Source organism: Misgurnus anguillicaudatus, unplaced genomic scaffold (assembly GCF_027580225.2).
Source record: "Misgurnus anguillicaudatus unplaced genomic scaffold, ASM2758022v2 HiC_scaffold_29, whole genome shotgun sequence".
In the NCBI taxonomy this organism is placed as follows: domain Eukaryota; kingdom Metazoa; phylum Chordata; class Actinopteri; order Cypriniformes; family Cobitidae; genus Misgurnus; species Misgurnus anguillicaudatus.
Window position 1 is genome coordinate 4,781,306 of NW_027395279.1, and position 27,551 is coordinate 4,808,856.

General features: G+C 37.1%; 1 protein-coding gene across 3 annotated transcripts; it reads left to right on the plus strand.

The window, feature by feature from the left end:
• On the plus strand, positions 1–27,117 carry LOC141362815 (sarcalumenin-like). Of its 3 annotated transcripts, XM_073865066.1 has the most exons (8): positions 1–208; positions 10,231–10,332; positions 14,465–14,560; positions 14,649–14,744; positions 21,970–22,005; positions 24,082–24,198; positions 24,351–24,584; positions 25,368–27,117. In XM_073865066.1, the coding sequence occupies exons 1-8, from the start codon at positions 151–153 to the stop codon at positions 26,177–26,179; spliced, it is 1,551 nt and encodes a 516-aa protein (XP_073721167.1). In that variant the 5' UTR covers positions 1–150; the 3' UTR covers positions 26,180–27,117. The 3 variants fall into 3 exon arrangements, with proteins under 3 accessions (XP_073721167.1, XP_073721166.1, XP_073721165.1); XM_073865065.1 differs by lacking the exon at positions 10,231–10,332 and having other exon boundaries at positions 51–208; XM_073865064.1 differs by lacking the exon at positions 21,970–22,005 and having other exon boundaries at positions 69–208.
• Positions 27,118–27,551: the final 434 nt, after the last annotated feature.

Genomic DNA, 27,551 nt, shown 5'->3' on the forward strand with positions numbered 1-27,551 from the left:
GTTCTGACACCTCCAGCACCAGCCCCCTTCACGTGGACGTTATCACCCAACTGCCCAATCCGTAAGACCACCCTCTCTCTGGTGCCCTCTGACCTTCTCTTACTGGTATATATAGCCACCGAAGCTTCCCGAGGTCTCCTGGCAGCCAACATGAAGGTCTTAGTAACGCTCTGCTTCGTCGTGCCTCTGCTGGTACTGGCCACCGCAGGTAAGGGCTTTTTTATTTGTTATGTTGTTGTTGTTGTTGTTGTGTTTCTGTAGGTCGAGAGGTGTGGGTAGGCTACTTCATTTTTATACTTTGGTTGAAAGTGTCAGCCAAATATTTTATACACTATACATGTACTTGTTTAATAATCGGCCATTTAATATTATCTTTATTGCATTTGAAACTGTCAATGAAGAACAGGTCGACTGTTCAAACTCTCGATTGGAAGCTAAATACGTCTACAGCCTTGTCGCCAAAAACTGATTTGAGGACAGTTGTAATTGATCCCTTTATGATGGATTGCAAGCTGGTACATCATTGCCTGATCTCTTGCAATAAACAGTTTGTACTTGTGGGACTTTAAGGAGACATTAATATTTGTGATGGTCACCGGCACGAGATGGAGGCCTTACCACCATCTGCTGTCGCCTTGCAAGCATCTGAGCTATTTAAACCCACAGTGTTCAATAATAAAGTTTTCTTGAAGACTTAACATGACGTGTACAGTAAAAACTACAACAAACGCTGAAGAAATCTTGCATTGATGTGTATTCTATATTAAGCCGTTTGAAGCATTAAGCGTCTGACAGTTTCACAGTCGGTAAGGGTTATTTTCGTACGGTAGAGGTTTTGCGTTGTGCGTCAGCTGTCGTGAGGCGTGACACCAGCTGATGGAAAGAGCTAGAGTCTGGGGACGAAAGGCTCATGGGGGACTATTAACAACTCTCTTTTATTCCCACAAAGTCTCCAGCTTTGCTTGAATACAAAGACATCCTATATTGTCACTTTTATATGAGTTGACGATTCAGTATTTCTTTCAAAGCCTTGTCTTGATTTCAAATTTATTATCTTGTGCCTTATAACCCCAAGCTATAGAAGTCAAGACTCCCAAACTTTTAGCTATCAAATTTTGAGAGGCTTTGACCACTATACACTCTTAAAAAAGGGGCTACACAATGCCATAGAGGAACCATTTTTGATTGTATGGTTCCATAAAGAACCTTTACCTTCCGAAGGACCTTTCTGTGGCATTAAAAGTTATTTTAAGATGGACTGTGGGGAACCAAAAATGGTTCTTTTATGACATCGCTATGAAAAACCATTTCTAGCACCTTTATTTTTAAGAGTTCATGTCTACCCTTCTTGCGTCCTTGGGCTTCTCTCGAGCCCGGCGTTGCTCAGGTCCGTCAGGTGTCTAAGATTGGAAGTTGTTCTGTAATGGGACACCGTCCACTATAGATTCCCCTTCCTCCTCATCCTCCCCCCGCACAGCTGCTGTCACCTGACACAATCACAATTTATTTATTCCCAGCCACTGGCTTTATAAGGACATGCATTATCTCAGCGGGAGGAGCCGTGGCTATCTGTGTCCGTCCCGCTCCTTGCGTACAGTATGTTTGTGGATGTGCCACATAATGGCTCAGTCTCACCTGCTAAACAATAGTTTGTGTTTGGTTACACAATAGCCAAATGGTAGTTAAAGTTTGTTTATTTGTCTTTATAAATAAAGACATCAAAATGCATATTATTTATAGGATTTTTGTGCCTTGACAGTGCAATAGTGCAAATGTGAGGATGCATTTGACATTTACACATTTGGCAGATGCTTTTAATCAAAGCGATTTTCACTACCAACACAATGCTGTACCACCGAGCTATACTACTACTAAGAGCATTTGACTAAGAGCACTTTATTTGTAAGTCTTTGATGTGTGAGAAGGTTTACTTGAAGACTATAACACAATACCTGAGTCTCGTCTTTGAGAAGTCAGAGTTTGAAGTTTGGTGCTTTTGAACGCTTTCGCAAACATGGTGAACATCTGCTGCACTTCATGTTGCAATGCAACTTGTAAAACTCAGTCATTGTGTCAAATAAAAAAGAAAAAGCATGGAGAGTTTTATTATAATTCATGGAGTGATAGTTATTGTGGTCTTGGGCTGCATAAACCCTCAGACACACGATATTGATTTGGTGGGATCTCAGGGGGTTCTTGTAGAGACTTGACCGGTTTACTTTATAGTAGGCCAAAAATGTAAGGACCTTAAAGTCAGGTGTGACCATCTGTTGTTTGTCTTTCAAAAGAACAAGAAAGTCTGTCTTGCTTTAAGATCCCCATTGCATTGCATGCGTTGTGTTAAAACGGTAACACAAATTATGTTTAAACATTAAAGAAATGACTTCTGTTAATAAAAGATAACATGGCGGTAGAAAAGCAGCCCCATGCGTAATGGAGGAAGTAATTTCCTTGACTATGCATTGGATACGGTTACTCATAGAGAGTAAGGGCTCTCCTCGCCTTCCAGTAATGCAGTTCAGCGAGCATGTGTTGCCCCTGCTCTTTAGGGACTCCCCTCTGCAAGGAATTGTGGGACAGGTCGCCAAATACCGAGTCCATAAAAAGAGATAAGGTCATGCAATGTGGCTTTACAGAGAGATGGGCCATGCCTTCAATCCCCTTTACCCCTCTGTTCCATTTGATGTTCTTACTGTGTCCTAACTCTGATACCCATAATGCCTATGTGAAATTTTCTCCCGGATACAATCACACTTCTCAAATTCAAATATCTGACACAATGCATTGGCATCTTGTGTCGCGCTTTTCAAAGCTTCGAAGTCACGTGCTAAAAACAGCCAGCGAGATCTTTTGGAATTCTGTTCGAAATACAAACTTTTGTCAGGCTTGGTATTACACTTTTAAAAATAAAGGTTCCTTAGATGGTCTTTGTCGGCCTCTATGGTTCCACAAGGAAACTTTAACATCCATAGAAGCTTTCTGTTTCACAAAATGTTTTTTGGAGCAGAATAGGTAATATATCCAAAGTATCTACTTTTAAAAGAGTAAAGGTCCTAAAAGGGTTATTTGGGGGATGCCACAGAACAATCATTTTTGGTTCTCCAAAAAATAGGGCAAAGGTTCTTAAAAGAATCATTTCTTTCTTATTATTTCATAGTCTGTAGAACCTTATTCCCATATACTGTAAAAAAAAATCCTTGTTACGCTTACATTTTTAAGTTTAGTCAACTTGAATTTACAATTTATTTCAGCTTTATTGAATAGCAAGGACTTGCTTTAAATTATAAAACTTTGGTTGAATTAGCTGAAGTTATGTCAACTTTATTTTATAATATATAGCAACTCCTCACTAGTCAAGAAAGTTGAATTTAATTGTAATTTTAAATTGGTTACACTTTAAAATTTAAGTGCAACAAAGAATTTTTACAGTGCACTGTAAAAAGTAAAAAGTTGGATCAACTTAAAAAAAACTTCAATTGGTAACACCTATAAAATGTAAGTTTTATCAACTTAAATTTCACTTTAGTTTCACTTTAGATGGAAATTTTAAGCTGAATACCCATTGAAGCATTTTTTTTTTTTAAACTTTTCAAATTTAAATATAGAGAGTAAAGCTAAAGATATCTATTGAGTAGAAACAATATCTTGTTTTTGGAAATTATTCTTATAAGGGAAGGTAAGATTCTGTGCCAAAAAAGGCCCTTTGTGACTCCGCCCACTGGATCTTTCTGAGACATGAACCATTGTAGAGCAGCTATTCCTGTCACTCTGTAAGACCAGAACTCTAAAACCTTGACACCTGTTGCTATTCACGTCACTGCAATGTATGTGATAGATAGATAGATAGATAGATAGATAGATAGATAGATAGATAGATAGATAGATAGATAGATAGATAGATAGATAGATAGATAGATAGATAGATAGATAGATAGATAGATGAGGGGCTGGCAGTTTGGTGAAATGTATCTGGTCTAAAATAAAGAACAGTAAAATCCCTTGGCCCACTGTACATGTTGTGCACACACCTCTCCATAGTGACTGGAAAATCCATTGGGCTCAGGACTCGCCTCCCTAATCGTGTTCACATTAATTTAATTTACCTCCTGCATCTGCCAACAGAACATGATCTGAGGGGCTTTACCATAATACATCAATGAACAGACCTATCAGCCACTGGAACTCGTTCAGATGGCTTATATGACATTGCTAGGTAGAGATGCAACCAAATATTTGCATCTTTTGCCTGATGCTCCGCTAAAAATGTCTTTTCTATGTGTTCACAAAATCGTCCGTGACTTTCGAGCATTTTAATCTGTGTTTATGGAAGAGACCGCTTTTATAAATATTGTCCGAATCGTTTCCTAAACACATCGTTATTCTCGATGCGGGGCTCTCACGTTTCTCTCCGAAGCGTAAATGTGTGGATTTGACCAATAAGCCCCGTACAACAGTAGTGCGATGCTGCATTCCAGCAGAATGAGCTATAGCAACAGCTGTGTTTTTCCAAAGCCTCTGTTGCTAGGCAACAGGCTCATTGGATGCCCATAGTCGCGGCGACAGATGCCGCTAATTTTTGTCCTTCCAGCGTCTACAGGGTTAAATTAAAGCTCAGCACCATTGATGGACAGTATGTGTGCTTGAAGTGGATATACTGTATTTGTAAAAGTGTAGATACTGTGTTAGGGGGAGGAGTTATGTTTATATTTATATTTGCAATTGTTAAGCAATTTATTGTTTGTATCTAAACAAGAATATGTGAGACAAATTTGAGTGTTAAAGTAACTTCGTAACAATAAAAACATTCAATCCTTGGGATCGAACTCATGACCTTTATGGTGCTAACGCAATATTCTGTCAGTTAAGCTACAGGAAAACTGTATGTATTTACATGTAGTCATTTAATAGATGCCTTTATCCTAACATAAATCCAAATGATGTCTTAATTGTTCCTCATTGTATCCAAATTTGTACTTTTGGGGTTGCAACAATATTTTAGCAGATTTGTACATTGAAGTGCCTTTAATGTCAGATCATGACCAGTTGTACTTTGTCTCCAATGTTTAATAACTTTTAATATGAAATTCTTTTAAATAAATTTAAAACCCGATGAAACATGAAGCCAGATCAAGCACACCTGTTGTATATCAGCACATACACATACTCGGTTATCACAGAGCCCTGCATTGTTCACAGTTCGCACGTTTAAACTGCACACCTCGCCTCTAACCTTGCGCCATTTTAGTGCCGTGCTGAGCTCAACATTACAGGTCTGTATTTTTAGCAGCTTGACTTGGCATGCGTGGACCGAGGGCTCGTATGCTTTAACTAGCGCGTTGTGTCATCACAACAGGCCTGCAGGCCTTCGGTACTGAGAGCACCATCTGTTTCTCGCTCCTCTGAAGCCTGGCTCAACAACATGGCCGCACGCTCGGTGGGCGTGCCTACAGCTAACTGAAAAAACCTGTGAAGTGCTCGACTGCAGACTTTGAACGGCTCTTATCTGCTTGTGAAGTCAAAAACTGAGATGTAGTAAAGATCACAAGAGGACTTCTGTGGAAAATGTAAACTGTGTGAGAGAGAGAGAGTTGCATTGTTTTGTTTGACACCCCTGTTGGAAATTTTACAAATAATGGCTTCAGGAGTTCAAGCTAGTTTTTGCTGGTTAAGTCGAGGGCTAACCTGGTTGAGCTTTCTAATAAAGCTAGTTTACCAAAGAGGTCTTGAAGATGTCTGTTTAAAGCAAAAATCTGTATACATTCAGTGTTCAAAACTGTGTTATTGTTATCAATCCAGGGTTGGGTCAAAAATGGAAAAAAAACCTTTTGGGTTGTAATTTAACCTGGGTTGTTAAAACTCATAATGTTGGGTTGTTTTAAGCCATTGTTGGGTTAAATATAAAATTGTCTGGGTTTGGCCAACAGCTGGGTTTGGCCCTTTTTGACAAAATGCTGGGTCTTTTTTTTTTAGAGTGAACCTTATCACAATTTACAGTGGTAAGCATATAATAAAGATTACAAAGTTGATAAACAATAAGTTATACTAGTTCATAGTTAAACTGAGAAGAAGTCTGAGCTTACAACAACAAAGTCCCTCTGTTTTAACCCATGGCTGAGTAAATGGACAAACTCAACTCTTAGGTTAAATAAACTTAAAAAATGTCCATGTTTGACCCAACAAAAAATGTGTACATTGGATATAAACATAAAAAAGGCACATAAAATAATACCTAAAAGTATTTGATTCATCATTTATGGTTTAATATTAATGTTTGAGGTTACATTGTGAAAAAATGCTGGTTATTTTCAACCAACTGTTGGATAAAAAATTTACAAAAACACAACCGCTTACTTTCTTACATTTTTGTTTTGTTTTCAGTAGAAATATCTAAAAATTATTAAAACAAGATGTTTTTTCTTGATGAACAAAATGACCTAAGAAAATAAGTCTAGTTTTTAGACCAAATGTATCAAATTTAAGTGAATTTGTGGATAAAACAAGCAAAAAATGGGGTTACCCTGCCAATGGGGTAAGCAATGTTTTCTTGAATTTGTTTAAGGAAAAGTTCAAGATTTTTTGCTTACCCCATTGGCAGATTTTTTTGCTTGTTTAATCCACAAATTCACTTAAATTTTATGTTTTTTGTCTTAAAACTAGACTTATTTTCTTAGGTCATTTTGCTTATCAAGAAAATGCATCTTGACTTGAAAATTTTTAGATATTTGTGCTTAAAACAAGACAAAAATACTAACTAAGAAAGTCATTTTTTGCAGTGAAATTAGCATTTTTGTTTTGTTTTCAGTATAAATATCAAAAAACATTTTAAATTGCATTAAAATGTATTTTCTTGATAAGCAAAATGCCATAAAAGTTTTTAGATAAAAAACATAAAATGTATGTGAATTTTTGCTTAAAACAAGCAAAAAAAAAAAAAAAAAATCTGCTAATCTTGAATTAATTTTCTTAATTTTCATAAATTCAAGAAAAATGTTCATACCCTATTGGCAGATTTTTGTTGTTGTTTTAACCACAAATTCATTTTAATTGTATTTTTTTATAATAAGTCTAAAAACTAGACATGTCATTTTGCTTATCAAGAAAATAAAACTTAATTTAAAATGTTTTTGATATTTAAACTGAAAACAAAACATGCTTGTGAATTTTTGATCCAACGATTGGTTGAAAATAACCCAGCATTTTTTACTGTCATTTTTCTCATTAAGAAAATACATCTTGATTTCTGTAATTTTTGATATTTGCACTGAAAACAAGACAAAAATAATAATTTAAGAGTCATTTTTTGCAGTGCAAGCATTTTGGGCTGAAACAACACAGCCAAAATTACAACCCAACGGGTTGGGCTCGTCCCTTTTTACCCAACGCTGGGTTGAAAATAACTTAGCATTTTTTGTGTGTATTCATGGTTGATTCATGCCAGAACTGTTAGGAGATCCTACTAGGATGTAAACAGAGGTCGGACTCTGCTCCACATTCACAGATGCTTTATACAGATGCTAGATGATTTAGGATGTATTTCTACCAGAAAGACTCGAAGATAGATTAAGACTTGATATATGAGTTTATTTAACAGTAGTTAGCAACCAAGGTTAGAATGTAACACAGTATAGTTCTTTGGCGTAGGCCCCGACCATAGTTCAAATCCGGGGGTCACGGATTCTTGCGGTTCCTGTCTGAAGATGAAGACAGGCCAGAATCTAATCCCCCTTGAGTATGGACGGAACCGACCTGATGATGGTGGTAGGGAGGGTGGGTTTGTAAATGCTGGCATCAGTATCTGCGAACGCAAAGACAGGTGAGTACGAGGCTTATATACTCTCAGTATCAGGGGTGATTGATTGCGCCTTGTGAAATGAATGACGTAACATTCGAGTTTCCTGGTAGAACTTGCGCAACGCTACGCTAAAGCTATCATTTCTACCAGAAAGACTCGAAGATAGATTAAGACTTGATATATGAGTTTATTTAACAGTAGTTAGCAACCAAGGTTAGAATGTAACACAGTATAGTTCTTTGGCGTAGGCCCCGACCATAGTTCAAATCCGGGGGTCACGGATTCTTGCGGTTCCTGTCTGAAGATGAAGACAGGCCAGAATCTAATCCCCCTTGAGTATGGACGGAACCGACCTGATGATGGTGGTAGGGAGGGTGGGTTTGTAAATGCTGGCATCAGTATCTGCGAACGCAAAGACAGGTGAGTACGAGGCTTATATACTCTCAGTATCAGGGGTGATTGATTGCGCCTTGTGAAATGAATGACGTAACATTCGAGTTTCCTGGTAGAACTTGCGCAACGCTACGCTAAAGCTATCATTACTTGAGCTGGTAGAGTTATTTTAGTCAAGGGTAGCGGCCAAGTAGCAAGGCTAACACTTCCCTATGCCAGTTTCATATAAGCAAATAAATATCGCTGGATACCCGAGTACAACATAAATAGTCTGTTGATCTCTACACTCTAAAAACAAACAGTGCTAAATAGCACTAAAAGTGGTTCACTGGCTCATAATCATAGGGGAACCATTTTAAGTGCCATATAGCACCTATTTAGTACCTGTGTAGAACCATATCTGGTGCTATAGTGGTACTCATTCTAAAAACAAACAGTGCTAAGTAGCACTTAAAGTTGTTCTTGGCTTGTAATCATAGAGGAACCATTTTAAGTGCCATATAGATCCGATAAAGTACCTGAGTAGCACCGGTGACGGTGTAGAACCATATAGTGCTATATGACCCCTGTGTGGTTCTTCATAGGTGCTACATAGTTCCTCTATGATTACGAGCCAAGAACCACTTTTAGTGCTATTTAGCAACGTTTGTTTTTAGAGTGCATATCACCCCTGGATGGTTCTTCATAAGGGCTTTATAGGTGCTATATAGCACTAAAAATGGTTCCCCTATATGATTATGAGCTTTTAGTGCTATTTAGCACCAATCTTTTTTTAAGTGTAAGACACTAGAGGAATAGAATCAGGAATATTGAATGCTTCACAATCTAGTTTAAATTACTGAAACCGAAACTTTTTTTGGTGATCCAGTTTTAAAAATAATTTTATGGGCGGACCGGTCATCTGGAGCACCAGGGCATATTCCGGTGGCCTGGCGGTCACAGACACTGTAAAAAGTGTTACTTTAATTAGTAACACCAAAAAAGTTTAAGTTTTTTCAACTTTAAGTGTTTTCACTTAAACATATAAGTTTAAACAACTGAATTTTTTTAGGTGTTACCCATTAAAGTATCTTTGTTAAGTTGATTTTTGAACTTTTATTTTTACAGTGTAGCGCAGGGATGACATATTTTTTTTTTGTTTGGTTCCCTTGCTAAAAAGCCCTTTAATTTCTCCCATAGACTTTTGGGTTAGCACAAAAAAGATTTGTGTTTAACAAAAGTTTATGACATATTATATACACATTTTGTCAAACAAGATAATCTTTACAGATGAATACGGAGCCCCTAAGGGGACATGGAGCAAAAATTTTAATAAAGTGGAAATGAAACTATCACGTGCAAAATTTATTTTTGTTTTTTATTTCTAGTAAACACGTTTAGACTTTTGTGTTCATCTGTAAAGATTATCTTGTACGAATCAGCCAATTGTGGTATAAAAATGTCACTACATGACCCAACGTAAGCAATGTACTGCCCATTTGGCTATATCTGACAAAAAATATAAACACAAAGGAGGAGCAGAAAGGATAAAAAAGAAATCGCAGAAACGTTTCCGCATGCAACAACATAAATATCACAAGCAAAATAAATAAGTAAATGACCTCAAATCATATCTAAAGTGTATCAGCTACTACAATAAGCTAAAACTACTGTGTAAAATGAATGTATGCAATGTAAACTACAGATTGGTTGCCAAACCTCACTTTGCACAGCAGTGATCCATACTCGCCGTCTTCCCTTATCTTTAGGAAACCAAAACATTTTTATTTCCCACAAGGTTTTTTTCCAGAAGTCAGCAACAGGCGTGCTTTCGATGAAACCGCCATTCTAAAAACGTCTGGCAGATAATGAATTGTACAAACCACAGCAAAAAAAAAAAAAAAACAAGTATGAAATGTGAAGTTTTTTATTTTATAAACCTTTTTTGTTTTTGTGAAAAAAATATCATTTAAAGATCATTTAACCTTTTAATTTGCAGTTTCTAAAATTTGAATTTTAAAAATCTTTTAGATACCCTGAATGTTTTTATTTTTGTGTGTTTTTAGAAGATGGTCCAGGAAGCAGTAGCAGCACTGCTGCGAGTGCTCCTGCTGCTAAAATAGAGGTTGTGGACAATTCAGGGTCTGAGTCAGAGCAAGAACCTTCAGGTAAACACGCAGGCTATGCTTTTAGACCAAAACATGCTTTATGAAGTCATCCGGGCAACATACAACATGATGGCGGCACAATTAATATAAGTATAGATTATTGAAGATGTTTATTTCATTTTGGAGAGCACCTAGATGTGCAGAGTGACATAAAGAGATTCAGGGAAAGATGAAAGAGACAATGAATGCCTTGATAATCTATTTGATGATTTTGCTCGTCCTCAGCCCAGGGATTTTGATTTATTTTTAAGTATCACCCAATTCGAACAAATCAAAGAGCTATTTCTGATGTAATCCACTCAAAAGATGGCTGACAATCACTTCTTGTTCTGCTTAGTATGTCTTGCATTCGCAAAACCTTCAGGAAATTAGAGTCAAAGGTGGTGTGCAGGATTTGAATTACATAAACATGGTGGCGATGGTGTGTAAAAGTTCGGACTGAATTATTGTCTAAGTCCGCCCCTAAATACATTACATTCACAGATTTACTGTTTTATAATTTATATTTACAGTATGTAAGTTTTACGAGGATCTGTTAACAAAAATGCAATATAATATAAATGAAAACTATGTTTTTAGACTAAAACGCGAAGGCGAAGGGAAGGAAAAGATGTGGTAGAAAAAAGTGTACAAGGAATAGGGATAAACGCACCCTGGAGAGAATTGCGAAACAAAACCCATTTAATAATGTGGGGTAGATTCAAAAAGATTGGACTGCAGCCGTAGTCCGTAGAAAAACAACGTTTCAGTCGCATATCATCGGTAAATGGCGTCATTTTGCAATAGTCTTTTGTCAACATAATGATAAAGTTTTGTGAAAATTTGCAATGGATCCATAGCTAATGACATGTTTGTCCTGTGGCGCCTCCTATAACTTTGTGTTTCGAAAGGGAGGGGTGAGAGGTGGACTGAGCCGTTGGTTGCAATTCCCAACCTCACCACTAGATGCCACTAAAATCTACACACTGCACCTTTAAAATTTACTTTTTTGATATAAAACATGACAGGATTTTTGGGTGTATGTTAATCCTTCGGTGTATGTTGTTATTATATAGTGAATATGTTCATACACCCTCTAAAATGGCAAAGATACATTTTTATTATGCAGTTTGCCATCAAAACCACGAATCTGTATTCTTATCCAAAGGTACCCACATGGCATCTATAACAGATCCAGAGCCCTGGAGAAACCTCTGGGATTAAGTGTCTGGATCAAAGGCACAATGGCAAAGCCTCATGGCTCATTTCATGCAGGGATCTAACAGGCACCCTTCCCATTATCAGCCTCAAGCTTTAGCCACCAAAACAAACCAACCACAATTTTGCGCCAGTATAGCGTACGGTTTAGGGCGATGATTTAGTTAAACGCTAACTCGTGCCAGAAGCTTTGATTCATACTAACAGGAACCTGTGTGATTTATTTATTCAGCAGTTATTGACGGATCCTGGCATGAACTCTCAGAGCCCTATGTAGTTATTGATTGTAATAAGAGAAGTGATGCAGCGTCCATGTGTTCAATATCTGTTTTGTGTGGAAAACCCTTGAGCTTTTATTTGTGAGAAATATGAAAGCTGTTATTGAGCCAAATGCATTTTGGGGAATTTTATGGGTGGATTACTAGGTTTGTGTTTCTCTTTTTTACTTTTGACGGTAACTGCTATGAGGTATTATAAACACGAGGTTGAACCAGAAGCTTTATAATCCCACGGAGTGTAGAAGTGGGAATCAGAAAACCCCCAGATTTAATCCTGTCTCTATACTGAAACACTCTGGCGGATGATAAATAAGCAGTTGAAACGGTTAACTGCCCACTGTTATATTTAGGATGGGTAGGTCAAAGTGTCATCATCTCTCTTATCAACATATCCCATAATCCAGCTATTTGGTAGCCACGTGTCCCCTTCTCCGGTTATGAAAGCAGGGAGTCCCCCATATGCCCCAGCATCCCTGTGTTATGAAACCACAACATTGTTCCCCATTGTTTGTTCAGCCATCTTATTTTTAGATTTGATGCTGTAATATTAGACCAATCAGAGAACGGTAATGCATTAGCTTACATGAATTTACAATGATCAATACTTCTGGATTTATTAATCTTACTTTGTGTTAATTTCACCACTATTAATAAATTTATAAAATCAAAAGTTGGTTCAACTTAAAAAGTAAATACCTGGTTGCCTTATTTTGAGTTAACTAAATTAATTACATTTTTATTTAAAAAATAAAAAATGTTGTAAAAATGACGTCAAATAATAATCGCGATTAATCACATACAAAATAAAAGTTTGTGTTTGCATGATATGTGTGTGTGTACTGTGTGTATATATTATGTATATGTAAATACACACATACGTATGAATTTAAGAAAAATGTTATTTAGGTATTTTTTTAATTTATATTTATAATATAAAATATATACAAATATATATAAATATACATGTAAATGTTTCTTAAATATAAAATAATTACACACAGTGCACACACAAAAATTATGCAAAAACTTTTATTTTGTATGCGATTAATTGCGATTAATCTTTGACTGCCCTAATTTTTAAGTTTGATTTAAAAAAATCTTTTGACAGCCCTAGTAAAAATTGTCAAAATTTTAGGCAACCAGATAACTTACTTTTTTAAGTTGAACCAACAAATCCTTTTTTTTACTTTTGGGGGTGGTTTCCCGTACAGGGATTAGCTTAAGCCAGGACTAGGCCTTAGTTTAACAAACATGCCTTATTAAAAGCAATTTTAGTCTAGGACTACACTGCAAAAAATGATTTTCAAGAAAAACTTGTTTTCAGTAAAAATATCTAAAAATTCTTAAATTAAGATGCTTTTTCTTGATGAGCAAAACGACCCAAGAAAATAAATCTAGTTTTTAGACAAAAAAATCAAATTTAAGTGATTTTGTACATAAAACAAGCAAAAAAATGGGCCAATGGGGTAAGCAAAAAAATCTTGAAAATTTTTCTAAAACACTAAATTCTAGAAAAATTAGCTTATCTTATTGGCAGATTTTTTGTTTTATGCACAAAATCACTTAAATTTTATATTTTCGGTCTAAAAACTAGACTTATTTTCTTGGGTCGTTTTGCTCATCAAGAAAAAGCATCTTAATTTAAGAATTTTTTGATATTTCTATTGAAAACAAGACAAAAATACTTAATTTTTTTTCTTGAAAATCATTTCTTGCAGTGTAGTCTTATCCCTGTCTGGGAAACCACACCTTGATTTTTATAAATTAAACCATCTTTATTTTACAGTGATGTTAACATTAGTTAATGCACAGTGAACTAACATGAACAATTGTATTGGCATTAACTAACATTAACAAAGATTAATAAATGATGAGCAACTAGCATCATTGTAAGTTCATGTTAATGCATTTATTAATGTTAAAAATACGACCTTATCGCAAAGTGTTACCGTCAAAACACATAATATAATGATAATGAATGTCATTGTTTCCTATAATAGAGATGTCATTGAGGTAATATCTGAGCGACTTGTAATGCACGGTCGGCAACATTACTAAATATAAATGTGGAGACGCAGTGTCTTCCTCTCTGGTGCCATTTAAGTCGTTGTTCCTGATAGCAGACTGATAGGAACGCCCTAAAGGCATTGTGGGTAAATACTTACAAACGGCGATGTTGTGGCTTTGTATATCAATAGTATGATAATAATAGTACAACAATGTCCCGGTGAGATATCTGCTAGAGTTACTGAAAAACAGATATCACGGCCAGTAACTATTCAGACCGGTTATTAATAGCGCTGTTACTGTTGCACTGGGGTTTAAACAAACATCCAACTGTAAATATGAAAGGTTTGCTATGTAACTTGTTTGGCATGACCGATGTGTTAAAATGTGTGGCTTGTGGAGGAGACAGAAATGTGCTGAGGTCAGACTAAAGGAAGCCTTGTGGTCATTTTATGGAGTGCTTTAAGGTTTGAGACTTTGTTAAATTCTCCGTAATTTAACCAACATTGCAGCAATAACAAATACTTTGTCAGCGCACCCTGCCAACGCATAAAGGAAGTTTTATCATAAGATGGCGATCACAGAGATCTAAGTATTGTGAATTATGGGCTGGCTTGGATTGAAAGCTTAACATCTGTATTTTCTTGCAGAGGAAGAAGCCGTGCTGGAATCCATCCTGAGAGACAGATCTCACATTGAGGAAACTTTACGGCTCGCAGCAGATGAGAAAGCAGGAGATTATGCTGGTGAGGAAACAAAGCTCGTCACAGTTGTGATCTATAAAATAATGTGTGGATGTTTCATAATACACATTATTATGTCTTATCCTCTCAGCGGCATTGCAGAGGTTGAGGAAGATCTACCACAGCTCCATCAGACCTATGGAGCAGGCCTACAAGTACAATGAGCTGAGACAACACGAGATCTCAGGTACGGACCCGTCTCTAATCATTTCTCTAGTTTAGTATCACTTTTGAATGTTGATGTTTTTCACCTCTTCATCAACATGACATCATTCTTCTCATCTAATCAACAACGGTTCAACATAACGGTCCACTAAACATTTAAATGCAATGTCAGAAATGATCATATGCATAAGGAAGAACCCAGGGGTTGCTGTGTCTCTAAATGATGATGATGATGATGATGATGATGATGTCATAATTAGGGGCCAAGCACCAAAGCATCCAGCCATAGATATGTCGCCTTGGGGTTCTAAGCATGCGTCAAAACCGCCGCCATCTTAGAACAGGGGTCTTGTCATAGGAAGTAGTTAGGTAACATGGCTATCTCCGCCTGTACTTCGAATTCATGGACGATGTCGGACTTTTGTGCTGCGTATGGATGTTTGGGCTATTAGCACTATGCATTATAGTTAGAAAAAGTAGATTTCCAAAATATCAAAACTTTAATTTTTTTCTCTACTCAATACTAAAAACATGTCTGACTGTTGAAACGAACCAAAAGAAAACCAAGAAAATCGCATTCATGACGATTTATGGTGAATTTATTTCCGTTACACCATTGCCTACAATGACGCTGATGCGAGGTTGCCCTGTTTCAAGATGGCGGCTCTGTTTTATGCATTCGGTCCAATGAACTACCGTAGCCAAGGTGACATCTAATGTACATATCTATAGCATCCAGCCTGATCTCATGAGAATTCATGCATATTTTACGAGTTGGCTAATTCGTATGAATTCATGCGAAGTTAATCGTGCAAAAACTGACGATTCTAATGTAACCCCAAACCCTGGACCTAACCCCATCGTAACAGGGGTCAAGGCAAATCGTACAAAAACGTACGAATGTGGTCGTATGAATTAATATGCATTAGCCAACTCACAAAATATGTACAAATTCTCATGAGATAGCGTTGAAGCATCTGTAAAGTTAATGTAAACCTAAGATTCAAACTGAATAGCATAAGAATTATTTTCTCCCAAGATTGTACAGTTTTGGAAAATTTTTATTTTTCGGATTATTAATATTAATTTGGATTGTCTATTTAAAACTAAAAAAATAATACAAAATAATAAAAATAATGGATTGCTGTACAAATACTGTCTCTTGTTCAATCTGAATTTCTCAGCCACATTTTATAAAAAGCAAATAGCTTTTTGTTGCATTACAGCCATAAAACATGATCTATTTTCTAGTCGGTTTTGGGATTTGTTCTGCAAAGCATTTAAAGTCCCTGTAAAGTCTAATATTTTTCACACCACAGAAAAATGTGTTATTAACCACCCAACCAAATTTGAATGATAAAAAAATGCCAAGTAAATAAAATAAATAAAAATATTGTAAAAACAGGCAGGATTCTCTGCTCTCAGACGCTGGGGGCGTGTCCGCTGTCTGTGCTGAAACCACACCCACTCGCGTAAAACTTTCGTCTCTCAACTATCAAATACCGCTACAACCTGAATGGATGCTTGCTATTGTGCTAGGGGCGAGGCCATGCCCTGAGGCTCAAGTGCATCATAAAGCCACCGCCCAAATAATCCTACCCTATCTCACAGCAAGTCGTGTTATTGTCACAAAATTTTTGATTAATTTATTCATGCTGTTGACCCGATTTATGCCACTGGAGAATGAATGTCTTTCTCACACAACGAGAAAACAAAATATAAAATGAAACGATAAAGTCAGTCGTGGCACAGACTCAAAAAACTGTTTGTAGAAATTTGTGCTGTGTAACACGAAAAAGACATTCGTGCTCCAGTGACACAAAAAAGAGTGGAAAATCATGTCAATAGCACAAATAAATTTATTAAATATTTTGTGACTATAACACAAAGTTTCGTGAGATTGGGTTGAATAATCTTGAACACAGAGATGTGGAAAAACTATTCAACAATCTAACCAGTTGGGATCGGTGACTTCTCTTCCGAGGGGCGCGAATTCAAAATATATGTTCGGAGTTTCATGTGAACCGTGTGCATCATGTGTCATGTCAAAATATGTGCCTGCTGCACACGCGTCAAAAGGGCTTTTGAAAAAATAGACGCTCACGTTTACAAAATAGTCACAAGATGCTAATTTAACACTAAACTCAGATAACACATGAGATTAAAGCTCCCATAACACATGCCGTTTCTGTGTATATAATGTTAATCTGAGTATAGACCGTTTCAGCAGTAACAACATAAACAAGCGTCTGTCGCGGTCCGCACGTAACTTCCGGTAAACTGCACTAAGAATAAATAACAACAAAGTTCTTTAAACGTAGTTTATTATTATAACAAGCAAAAAAACAACAACACATAGATTACCTAGGAAACCAAAACATTTGTTATTTTTCGTCGAGGCATTTGTTCAAGAGATCAGTTTAGCAACTAGTCAGACCATTAAAAAAACGAAACCGGAAGTCAGGTTCGGATCCAGACGTGTATCAGGTGCGTCCGATGAAACCGTCTATAGAGTAGTATTACATTCTTCATGTCCACGAAGAGTCTTTAGTTTTATCAGATTTATAAAAGATAGATTAGCTTTACAGATTCTTTCCAATAAAAATTTGGAAGGAGGAGTTACGAACTGCGGGAGGAGCGAGTCACAAGTCATGCAACACTTTATACAACACTAGATAACTTATGATTCACTACGTGTTTGTGTCGTTAATATAATATGTGCTTACGTGCCTATTCCAACATAAGACAGAAGTCTTTATACCGCCTGCAACTCATGACCCTCATTAATGAATCCAGCGGTAAACAACACACATGCAAAACTCCCCTGCTACGCCGGATAAACAAACTATATCCCCTTTTCCATAATGTTGGCTTTCTTCTCCTTACATCCAAAAACACACTTCTTCTTTCGTGCCATTGTTAAGTCTTGATATAAAACAAAGCTGTCGCGTGAAGTGATGCCTGTAACTTAGCGTCCACGCTTCTCGATCTCCCGCTGATTGACATTTGGGCGTGCTTTTCCAGGGGAAGTGATACATATGGCTTACCCCTGAAACGTCAGCTGGACCCATATTCTGAAATTTTTTGAAAAAAGTACATTCGGCACAGAAATACTCTGTAACACCTCCAACTGCTTTTTTGACACTTTTGTTTAGCATGAGGAAACCAACTCTTAAACTGTGTTAATAAGTCAGAATGCATGGAATACCATTTCTTTAAGCGAGTATCTGGCAAACGCGAGCGTCTCTTTTATCATAAACCCCTTCAGAGCATCTGCAGCAGGCCCTTTTTTGACATGACACGTAATGCACATAAGTTTACATAACGCACCGAACACATATTTTAAAATTATGGGTACAAACATTCTTTAAAATATCTTTCTTCTTGTTCATCAGAAAATGTTTGAAAAAGTTTGAAAACAACACTAGAGGGATAAAATAATGACAGAATTTTTGGGTACACTTCCCCTTTAAGACAACAGTACACTAGTGAGAGAAACTAATATACATGCAGATACAGCCCAGTCTCACGAAATTTCGTTATATAGTCACGTATTTTTTTGATTCTTTTTTCGTGCTATTATCACGAAATTTCGTGTTTTTTCGTAGTCGTATAACGAATTCCTGTTTTCGTGTGATTATCACGTATTGGTTACTCGACTGTTTTGTCCTATTTTCTTACTATTGTCGCTTCGGTTTAGGGTTAGATTTACATAAAATGACATCCCTAACCAAACCCAACTCTAACCCTAACGCCAGGCGACATATAAAAAAATAAATCAGGAAAAATAGTATAGATCAATATATTAAGTGACATTCTAATGCAAGCACCAAATCTAACCCTAAACCGAAGCGACAATGGTTTAAAAATAGGAAAAAATGACGAGCCACACACGTGACCGGCTTCATACATGTTGTGACGAGCTTCGCTTCGTGCACCCTCGAAAAAGAAGTCACAATTTTCAAGATTGACTTTACAGGGACTTTAAATTAAAAGAAAAAATTAGATGAAATAAAGTCAAACTGACCTACACTGCCAGGGATGCTGTTGGTGCGACCGTCCCTGACTGTGATGGCTCATTACGGCTGTTTTTATACATTTTTATCAAACGTCATCAGCAAATGTGGTTCTTCCTTATGTATAGCCTATTTCCTTTTTCTGGCAAAGTCCCAGATACACAAGAACAGATAAAGAAATCCCTCGAGGAAACAGATATGTGAGGCTATAACACGTGAAGGAGGTTGTGTGTTTTGTACTGTACATGAGGTGCTGGTGCCACAGCAGTATCAGAGATCATAAAGCTGACACATGTGCGGTCCAGCTTTCTGCAGATCAGACACGAGGGGGCCGGAAAGAGAGAGAGAGAGAGAGAGAGAGAGAGAGAGAGAGAGAGAGAGAGAGAGAGAGAGAGAGAAACACAGATGTTTCTTGCGAACAACGGCTCCATCTGAAAACAATCATGGGTTTCTTAACAGCCCCCACTTTATATGAGACCTTTATGTGTACAAATCCCCTGAACAAATGTTTCATGAACTGACTTTAAATAACCTCAGTTTTTTAATCTCTGTGTTAATTATGCAGCTGTTCTGTAATAGTTTTGGCTACTAATTTCTCACTGACATTTTTTTAAATGCTTTGTATTATCAGTACAGACAAGATTTAGGTTGTATAATTATTTCTCTTCTAGTCCTGAATGTAACATGCAGTTAAATTTTACTCAAAGTTAACTTTTTTTGTATAGCATTTGATCTTGATATTTAGGAAATGGGTTTATTTATATTATAATGCTGTGAGGTAAATGTATTTATTTGTTGGCACGTTTGCAAGAGGAACTGAATGTAAGGATTTATTCAAAACATGAGGATAAGGCAGGATCTACAGGCAGATAAAAGTATTTATTTAGTCCAAACATAAGACGTAAAACAAGAAGTAGGACAAGAATGATGAAACAACCCATACAACAAACAATAAGGTAACATGAGGGCTTTAAATATACAGACTAATTAAGACTAACAAAGGACATCTGAAGACAACTGGGGTGGGGAAACATGACAGGACTCCAATGACCAAGATATGAGGACTACAACAGGACACTTCAAAATAAAAGACATGACCATAAAAAAACACATTATGTTATTTATTTTACTGTTACATTGATATTTAATGATTAAATATTTAGTAAAATTGTTGATCTAGTCAGGAATATAAGTAAACTGAATGAAGTGCAGAGGGTCTGGTGTTAGATTTTCTCTGAAGGGTGACTTTCATGGCACTGACAGTCCTGCAGCTAACCCCTGACAGATTCTGGAATCACGTTTGCCCCCTTGTGGTTCAGCATGGTATTTAACATCCAACACTCACCAATAATAAATCCCTTGTTAAAAAGTGAGCCTTTAAAGGGATAGTTCACCCAAAAAAGAAAACTCTGTTATCATTTACTCACCCTCATGTTTTTACAAACCTGTATGAATTTCATTTTCGGATGAACAAGACAGAAGATATTTTGAGGAATGTTTGTAACCAAACCAGTGTTCGAATTATGTCAAAGATTATAGGGGGTCCCCATTGCTAAGCCCCTCGTCATTGTAGGGTTGCCATGATTTCACAAAGTAAGATGTGATCCTGGACCAACGATTTTGTCAATTCCTCCAGAAAACAGCGTGTGGCGGACTTTAGAGTTTATATTTTCAAACAGAATTATTTGGATCAGTTTATTGCTAAATTGAGACAAATAATGGATAGTATCGCTCTGGGGCATCGCTGCACGAAAATTTAAATTCATGTAGTATTTTAATTTTAATAAAAACCTCAATGCTTATAGGAGGTCTGGGAACACCCCAGCCCCCCATTTGAACACTGAACCAAACCTTTCATGAGCCCCATTCAGTTCCATATTATTTTTTTCCTACTATGGAAGAAAATAGGCACATGGTTGGTTTGGTTACCCATATGGCAAAAAATATATATATTTTAAATATATTTCGAAATATACAAAAAATGTTTTTTGCTGAAAAATATTTTGGAATATGTTTACAAAAATATATTTTTCACAAATATATTTTTTGGCCATTTTTTGTATATTTTGAAATACATTTTAAAAGTAAATAAAATGTAAAGCATTAAAAATATGTAATAATAGTTTTCAACTTCAAAAATATACTTTAGTAGATTAGATTGTATTTAACTTATATTTCAAATATATTTTGGCAAAGAATAAATTTTTTCCATATGGGATGTAAAATTATAAATGTTTTTGTTTGCCCTGTAATACATTTTGAAATATATGTTTATATATGAAGGTTAAAACTAAATATATTTCCAAATTCAAAAATATATTCAATTAAGCTTTACTTTATGCTTTACTCTACAAAATGTATTTAGCATATATTTAAAATATATTTTTTGTCAGAGTATTATTATTTTTTTGCCGTATGGGTACAAACATTCTTTAAAATATATTTCTTCTTGTTCATCAGAAAATGAAGTTTGAAAACAACACTAGAGGGATAAAATAATGACAGAATTTTTGGGTTCACTTCCCCTTTAAGACAACAGTCCACTAGTGAGAGGAACTAATATACATGCAGATATGTGATCCAAAACTGCTTAAGGTGATCAAAGAAAAATAATGATAAAATTAATATATTGCCACATAGAGATTTTTCTGGGTAACTGCATTAGTTTCGAGTTCAATTACATTTCTTTTGTCCACCAAAGGCATTAAAGGCAGATTTTACTTGTTATTGAGTTATTGCCCAGTTACTGGGTTATATTTCGGTCCAAAATCTAAAGTTGACAATTTTTGTGGACCTTTATAATTTTTTGCATTATGCGATATTTTGTGTAAATATTCTACAATTTAAAAAAATGTTATGCATTTAATTTTATACATTTTGTTTTCTTTTTAGCACTTTTTTTATTTACAGTATAGCCTAAATTATTATTACTGTTATAAAGTCTTTTAACTTAAAAACATGCCAAATGCACTCAATAAAAATACCAGGATTTTTCATATCTAGTGTATCTGGATGTCCATCCACGCACATTTCAACTCATCACATATTTTCACAGGAAAAGTGTCTGTTACATCTCTCTTAAAATCTTCTTTCTCTCTTTTACACTTTCACATTCTCTCTCTTTGTCGTTTTCTCTTTTGCTTCACTTTTCCTCACACTCATCATTTTCATCCTCTTTCACCCTCATATCTGTATCTCCTGATTGCACACTGCCCCCCGTCCACATAACAGCCTATCCTGGACGCACGCTGGGGGATTCAGCCACAGGTGGGTATGCCGGTGGGCGTTTCACTGCATGGCCCGGCCTGTGTCTCTTCACCCACTGCAGTGTGATGCCAGCTGACGCCATTATAGCATTTAAAGCTCTTTGTATCGTTGCTTAATAAACATTCAGCTGATTTAAAAAGAATATATAAGACACTTTTAAAACTTGAAACTTTAAAAAAATTGCTTATCACTGGACACGTGCCACGAATCATAAATGATTTTGGTTTATTTGCAAAAAATTATAAATTTTTAATGTGGGTATCTGATAAAAGTTTCTTTGATCAACTTTTATGAATATACTCACATGCTGTATCAAAGGCTAGCAGACCTAAAAAACTAAAAGCAAGAAAACTAAGAGTATGCATCTAGTATGGGCTGTCAAAGGATTTGTGCATTATAAAGTGTGCATTTATCTGATATATATATATATATCTCTGATAAATGAAGAAAAGCCATTGAAGTGTCTTGCATGTATGATCCTGGACTTTCCTGAGTGAGTGAGTTTATGTGGCATATCAGATGCCATGTCAGTTTCCCTTCTTATTGATGAACTCTTGTGTCTTAAAGGTTTCTAAAAAAGTCTCCATTTCCACATTTGGGCTTTTAAGCTCCTTAGATAGATAAGAAGAAATCATGCAAAATGATCAAAACTATTATGAACAAACTTTATTACATATTATCTGCTTTGACACAACTATAATCTTTCTGCATTAGAAAACGCTGTAACTTAGATCCACTGCATTGCATCACACTTTAATGTTTGTTTATTTATGTGCATTGAGTTTGATGTTGCTTTTGGATGTGGGTGTAAATCGCTGACAGCGATCGTTCAGCTGAGGTTAAATTCCCCTTAGCTCATATAACACAGCTGCTTTCTTCAACTTCCTTCAAGCTTGCATAACAAACTTCAACTCATAAAACTTGGAATTAGACAATCTTCTGATCTTTGTTTTTATTATAAGTGTTAAACCGGTGTTAAACATCCCTAGACTGTCAGAAAAATAGGAGACGCGTATCTTTTCTGTCACTGGGGTGGTTCGTTTTGTACCTTTCTGGGTATACAACACATTGAAATGTACCTTTTGGGGCACAATATTTTAGGATATAATTTTGTACCCCAAAGGTGCAACATTTCAATGTGTTATTGCGTACATTTTTTGTCCCTTTAAAGACTTATTGTGTGTACAAAACATTTAACTGTACTTTTAAAGGTGCACAATAGGTCCAGTACTGTCCCTAAAAAGGCACAAGATTGTATTATGTTCACTTTAAAGGTACAAAACGGAACCTAAGGGCAGGGGTCCCACAGTAGGTTCCAAGAGGTCCCCAAAAAATGTAAGAGAAAAAAGTCACGGACAGAAAAAGATGGATACATTTTAGGAAAGGGCTCCTTGCTATAGGTTCATTATATGTGTGGATCGTGGCATCATAAACTTTGAAAACGCCTGGCTTAGGGTACCACCCCAGTGACAGAAAAGGTACAGTTTTGTACTTTTTTTCTGGCAGTGTATATTAAAGTATGACATGATGAGTACTTTTTTACATCAGAACCTAAGACAATATAGAAAAACAAAACATTCATAAAATATCCGAAGTTTCAATCCCTGTATGGATGTTAAACAATGCTGCATGGCGAATTCATAACCCTTACTGTCTGCTGTGCACAATCTCTGCCGTCTCTCCAACAGTTTTAATGTTTTTTGACTTCTAGATGCTAGACAAATGAATGCTAGTCAAAGCCATATCATTAGTAGCAAGACTTAGGACCAACAAGCACTAAAACATGACTTTATCAAGTAACTAGTCACTTTGGAAAAATGTATGACATACTGTATATTAACATTGGTCAACCAGCTTTATCTGAGACACCATGCTAGTTGGGCATGTGCTGGTGAACAACATGGCTATGCTATAGATCCAGCTTTGACCAGCATGTACATCCATACTGGTCTGAGACAGTGTTATCATCTGTGTATATACATGTCTAGAATAACAAAAGGTCTTTGTTTATTTTTGTTGGGATCATTGACTTTTACACTCAACTATTCTCTATTCTTCTTGCTGTTTCTCAAACAGATGGAGAAATCACTTCCAAACCCATGGTGCTGTTCCTTGGTCCCTGGAGTGTGGGCAAGTCCTCCATGATCAACTATCTGTTGGGTCTGCAGGACACTCCTTACCAGCTGTATACAGGTGAGCAATACAAATAACTTAGAAGATTCATGTTGCTTTCTGCAAACTTCTAGGTTTGGCGTTTAGAAAGTTGGTTGATTAAAAACTTTGATTTGTTCAGTGTTTGCTTTGCATTGTTGGTTTCTGAATGTCTGGATCTTCTGTTCCTTCAGGTGCTGAGCCCACTACCTCAGAGTTTACAGTCATCATGCATGGAGAGAAGATCCGCACGGTGGAGGGCATCGTTATGGCTGCTGACAGCTCTCGCTCATTTTCTCCCCTGGAGAAGTTTGGCCAGAACTTTTTGGAGAAGCTGGTTGGAATCGAGATGCCACACAAGCTCCTCGAAAGGGTGACGTTCGTGGACACCCCTGGAATCATTGAGAATCGCAAACAGCAGGAGAGAGGTAATAATATACAGAGCTTCGAACAAATATAATCTGCTACTGTAACAGAGGCCGGCTAGAGGTATGTAAACCTCATTCCCAGATCTCATGAGTTGCTCTAGTGGCCTTTAGCCACCTTGTTAGAGTATATAACTCCCAATTGCTGGTTAAATAAGACTGGATAACACTACAACAACTGGTTGTGTTACACGAAGCCCTAACCAAATGTGAATCATTAACAGCATTTAGAAATATGTCTCTAAAAACAACAAGGAATCAAACTTGTTTGAGTTTCAACAAGCCAAGAAATCAAATAACCAAACTACTAAACTAAGTCGTTTTCATTCTTGGTTATATAAAATATTAAACACTCGTTCCTTTTTGTGTATTAAAATTTCTGACCATACACACCAAAGGCATGTCATCATAAAATGATCTTGAGGGTTTGCTGGGATGGTTTCGAACTATTGCTGTTCACACCTACAGTAGATAGACAGCCATTCAGATTCAAATATCTGTTTAGAACAGGGGTGTCCAAACTCGGTCCTGGAGGGCCGGTGTTCTGCAGAGTTTAGCTGAAACTTCAACCCACAAACTTAACACACCTGCCTGAAAGTTTCTAGTATGCCTAGTAAGACCTTGATTAGCTGGATCAGGTGTGTTTGCTTGGGGTTGGAGCAAAACTCTCCAGAGACACCAGCCCTTGAGGAGCAGAATTGGACACTTCTGGTTTAGAACTAAGTGTTTAACTGCAACAACATTTATTCATAGCTACATTTCCACTTGTCTCTTTCCCATTTCTAGGCTACCCATTCAATGATGTGTGCCAGTGGTTCATTGACCGTGCAGATCTGATCTTCGTGGTGTTTGACCCCACCAAGCTAGACGTAGGTCTCGAGTTGGAGATGCTCTTCAGGCAGCTGAAAGGACGGGAGTCTCAGATTCGTATCATTCTTAACAAGGCCGACAACCTGGTGACGCAAGACCTCATGCGCGTCTACGGTGCTCTCTTCTGGAGTCTGGCACCCCTCATCAATGTGACCGAACCTCCTCGTGTCTATGTCAGCTCCTTCTGGCCCTACGACTACGCCCCTGACACGAGCCGCGAACTCTTTAAGCGTGAAGAAATATCCCTGCTGGAGGACCTCAACCAGGTGATCGAGAACCGTCTGGAAAACAAAATCGCCTTCATCCGTCAACACGGCATCCGCGTCCGCATTCACGCCCTCCTGGTAGATCGCTACGTGCAGACCTTCAAGGAGAAGATGAGCTTCTTTAGCGATCCTGAGTTGGTCTTCAAGGAGATTGTGGATGACCCTGACAAGTTCTACATTTTTAAGTCTATCCTGGCCAAAACCAATGTCAGCAAGTTTGACCTGCCCAACCGAGACGCTTACCGTGATTTCTTCGGAATCAACCCCATCAACAGCTTCAAGCAGCTGTCCGCCCAATGCTCCTACACTGGCGGTTGCCTGCTGGAGAAAATTGAGAAAGCCATCACCAACGAACTGCCCTCCCTGCTGGGCAGCATCAACTCTGGCAAGAACCCGACCCTGTCCTCCTGTGAGGCCACCGGATGTGGGGAGAAGCCCAAGAACCGCTATCGACGAAACTGAGAGAAGAACACGAGGTGGGAGGGAGACTGTGGATGAGGGTGAGAGAAAAAAGGAGGAACATGGAGTCAAAACTAAAGGAGGAGCAGTGGAGCAAGTCCTGCTCCTGCCACAGGTCCGTTTCGAAGTCAATGGAGACGGATCCAATGGGACTTTTTATCTTCAGACGAGTGAAGAGGTTGTGTGTTTGTGGGGATGTTTGAGGGAAGGGGATTTTGGGGATACTGGGTGGAGGGAGGTTTTTGTGAAGTCTTCATGCAAATGCGAGGAGAGACAGCCAAAATAACTCTCCTCTCTTTCCGCGCTACTTTTATAAACTGTCTGCAGATTTGGAGGGGAAATGTGTAGGAATGGGAAAAAATGGCTGACACACACTTAAAAAATGTAAAAAAAATAAAATGTCTTGAGACTGAAAATGGGAATCGGCTGCCTTGAATGTGAACAAATATGAAGTTTTCTTGCAGATTTTGTATCCTAAAAACTAAGGTTGTCAGTTTTTTAAACATATTAACAGTCAGCTTCCTGATCATACACGTTTAAGATTTAATAACTCTAGATTGATTTTTTCTTTCTCCTGTGGGATATTGATAAGCTAAGCCTTTGGGTTTTACAATATAAAAGCCTTCTTAAATTGCATGTTAAATTAAAACTGCGTTTGGACATTTCCATTTACACATTGTATATTATTAAAGCCAGTCTATTCAGATTCCAGGTCTTATGCAATGGTAAGGGTATTGTGTGGAAAAATAATGAATTAATCTAGCTCACTGTTACCTCAGCAAGCTGCATTTTTCTAAGCTTCAAGCTTTATTGGATCTTTTCACCCCAGCTATGATTTATGGTGAATAGAAATGCACATTGTAGACCACAGTGAAAATGGAGCAAACAGTTTAGATCCAGTGGAGAAACTTATGAGGGCAATAAAAATGTTGATAACGTGAGCTGCCTGTTTATTTGAGTCGCTGGGGTAAACTCAGATCTCTTCTGTCTGATCTCAAGTTACAGTTTGTGTAAAGTCAAATCAGAGAATTTTTTAAAAACGCATTATAAATGTTAGAAATGTATTGCTGAAACACATTACAAATACTGTGATCTATGTTAGCCTGGGCTTCCCCATGCTGCCTTGCACACATATTTAATCACGCTGCAAGTCTAGCACGGAAACTATGGACCAATTTTTCCCATGAAATAGGGAACCAGTCACAGAACGGGGAGGGGGCAGCAAGATGATGACGACGTTTATGCGACACAGTGAAGCAGTTTTGTTTATCCAACATGGCAGCAGACCCGAAGTTACTTTTCGATGCAGCCGTAGATAGTGTTCTAAGTAGTTTTATTTAAAAAAAGAGCAACTTTTGGAGTTAAACCATTTATA

Bases quoted from the DNA above. Each gene is read 5' to 3' on its own strand.
- LOC141362815 (XM_073865066.1), top strand. From the start codon at position 151: ATGAAGGTCTTAGTAACGCTCTGCTTCGTCGTGCCTCTGCTGGTACTG. The intron at 10,333-14,464 runs GTAAACACGCAG...ATTTTCTTGCAG, and splicing joins GTCAGAGCAAGAACCTTCAG to AGGAAGAAGCCGTGCTGGAA. The intron at 24,585-25,367 runs GTAATAATATAC...TCCCATTTCTAG, and splicing joins TCGCAAACAGCAGGAGAGAG to GCTACCCATTCAATGATGTG.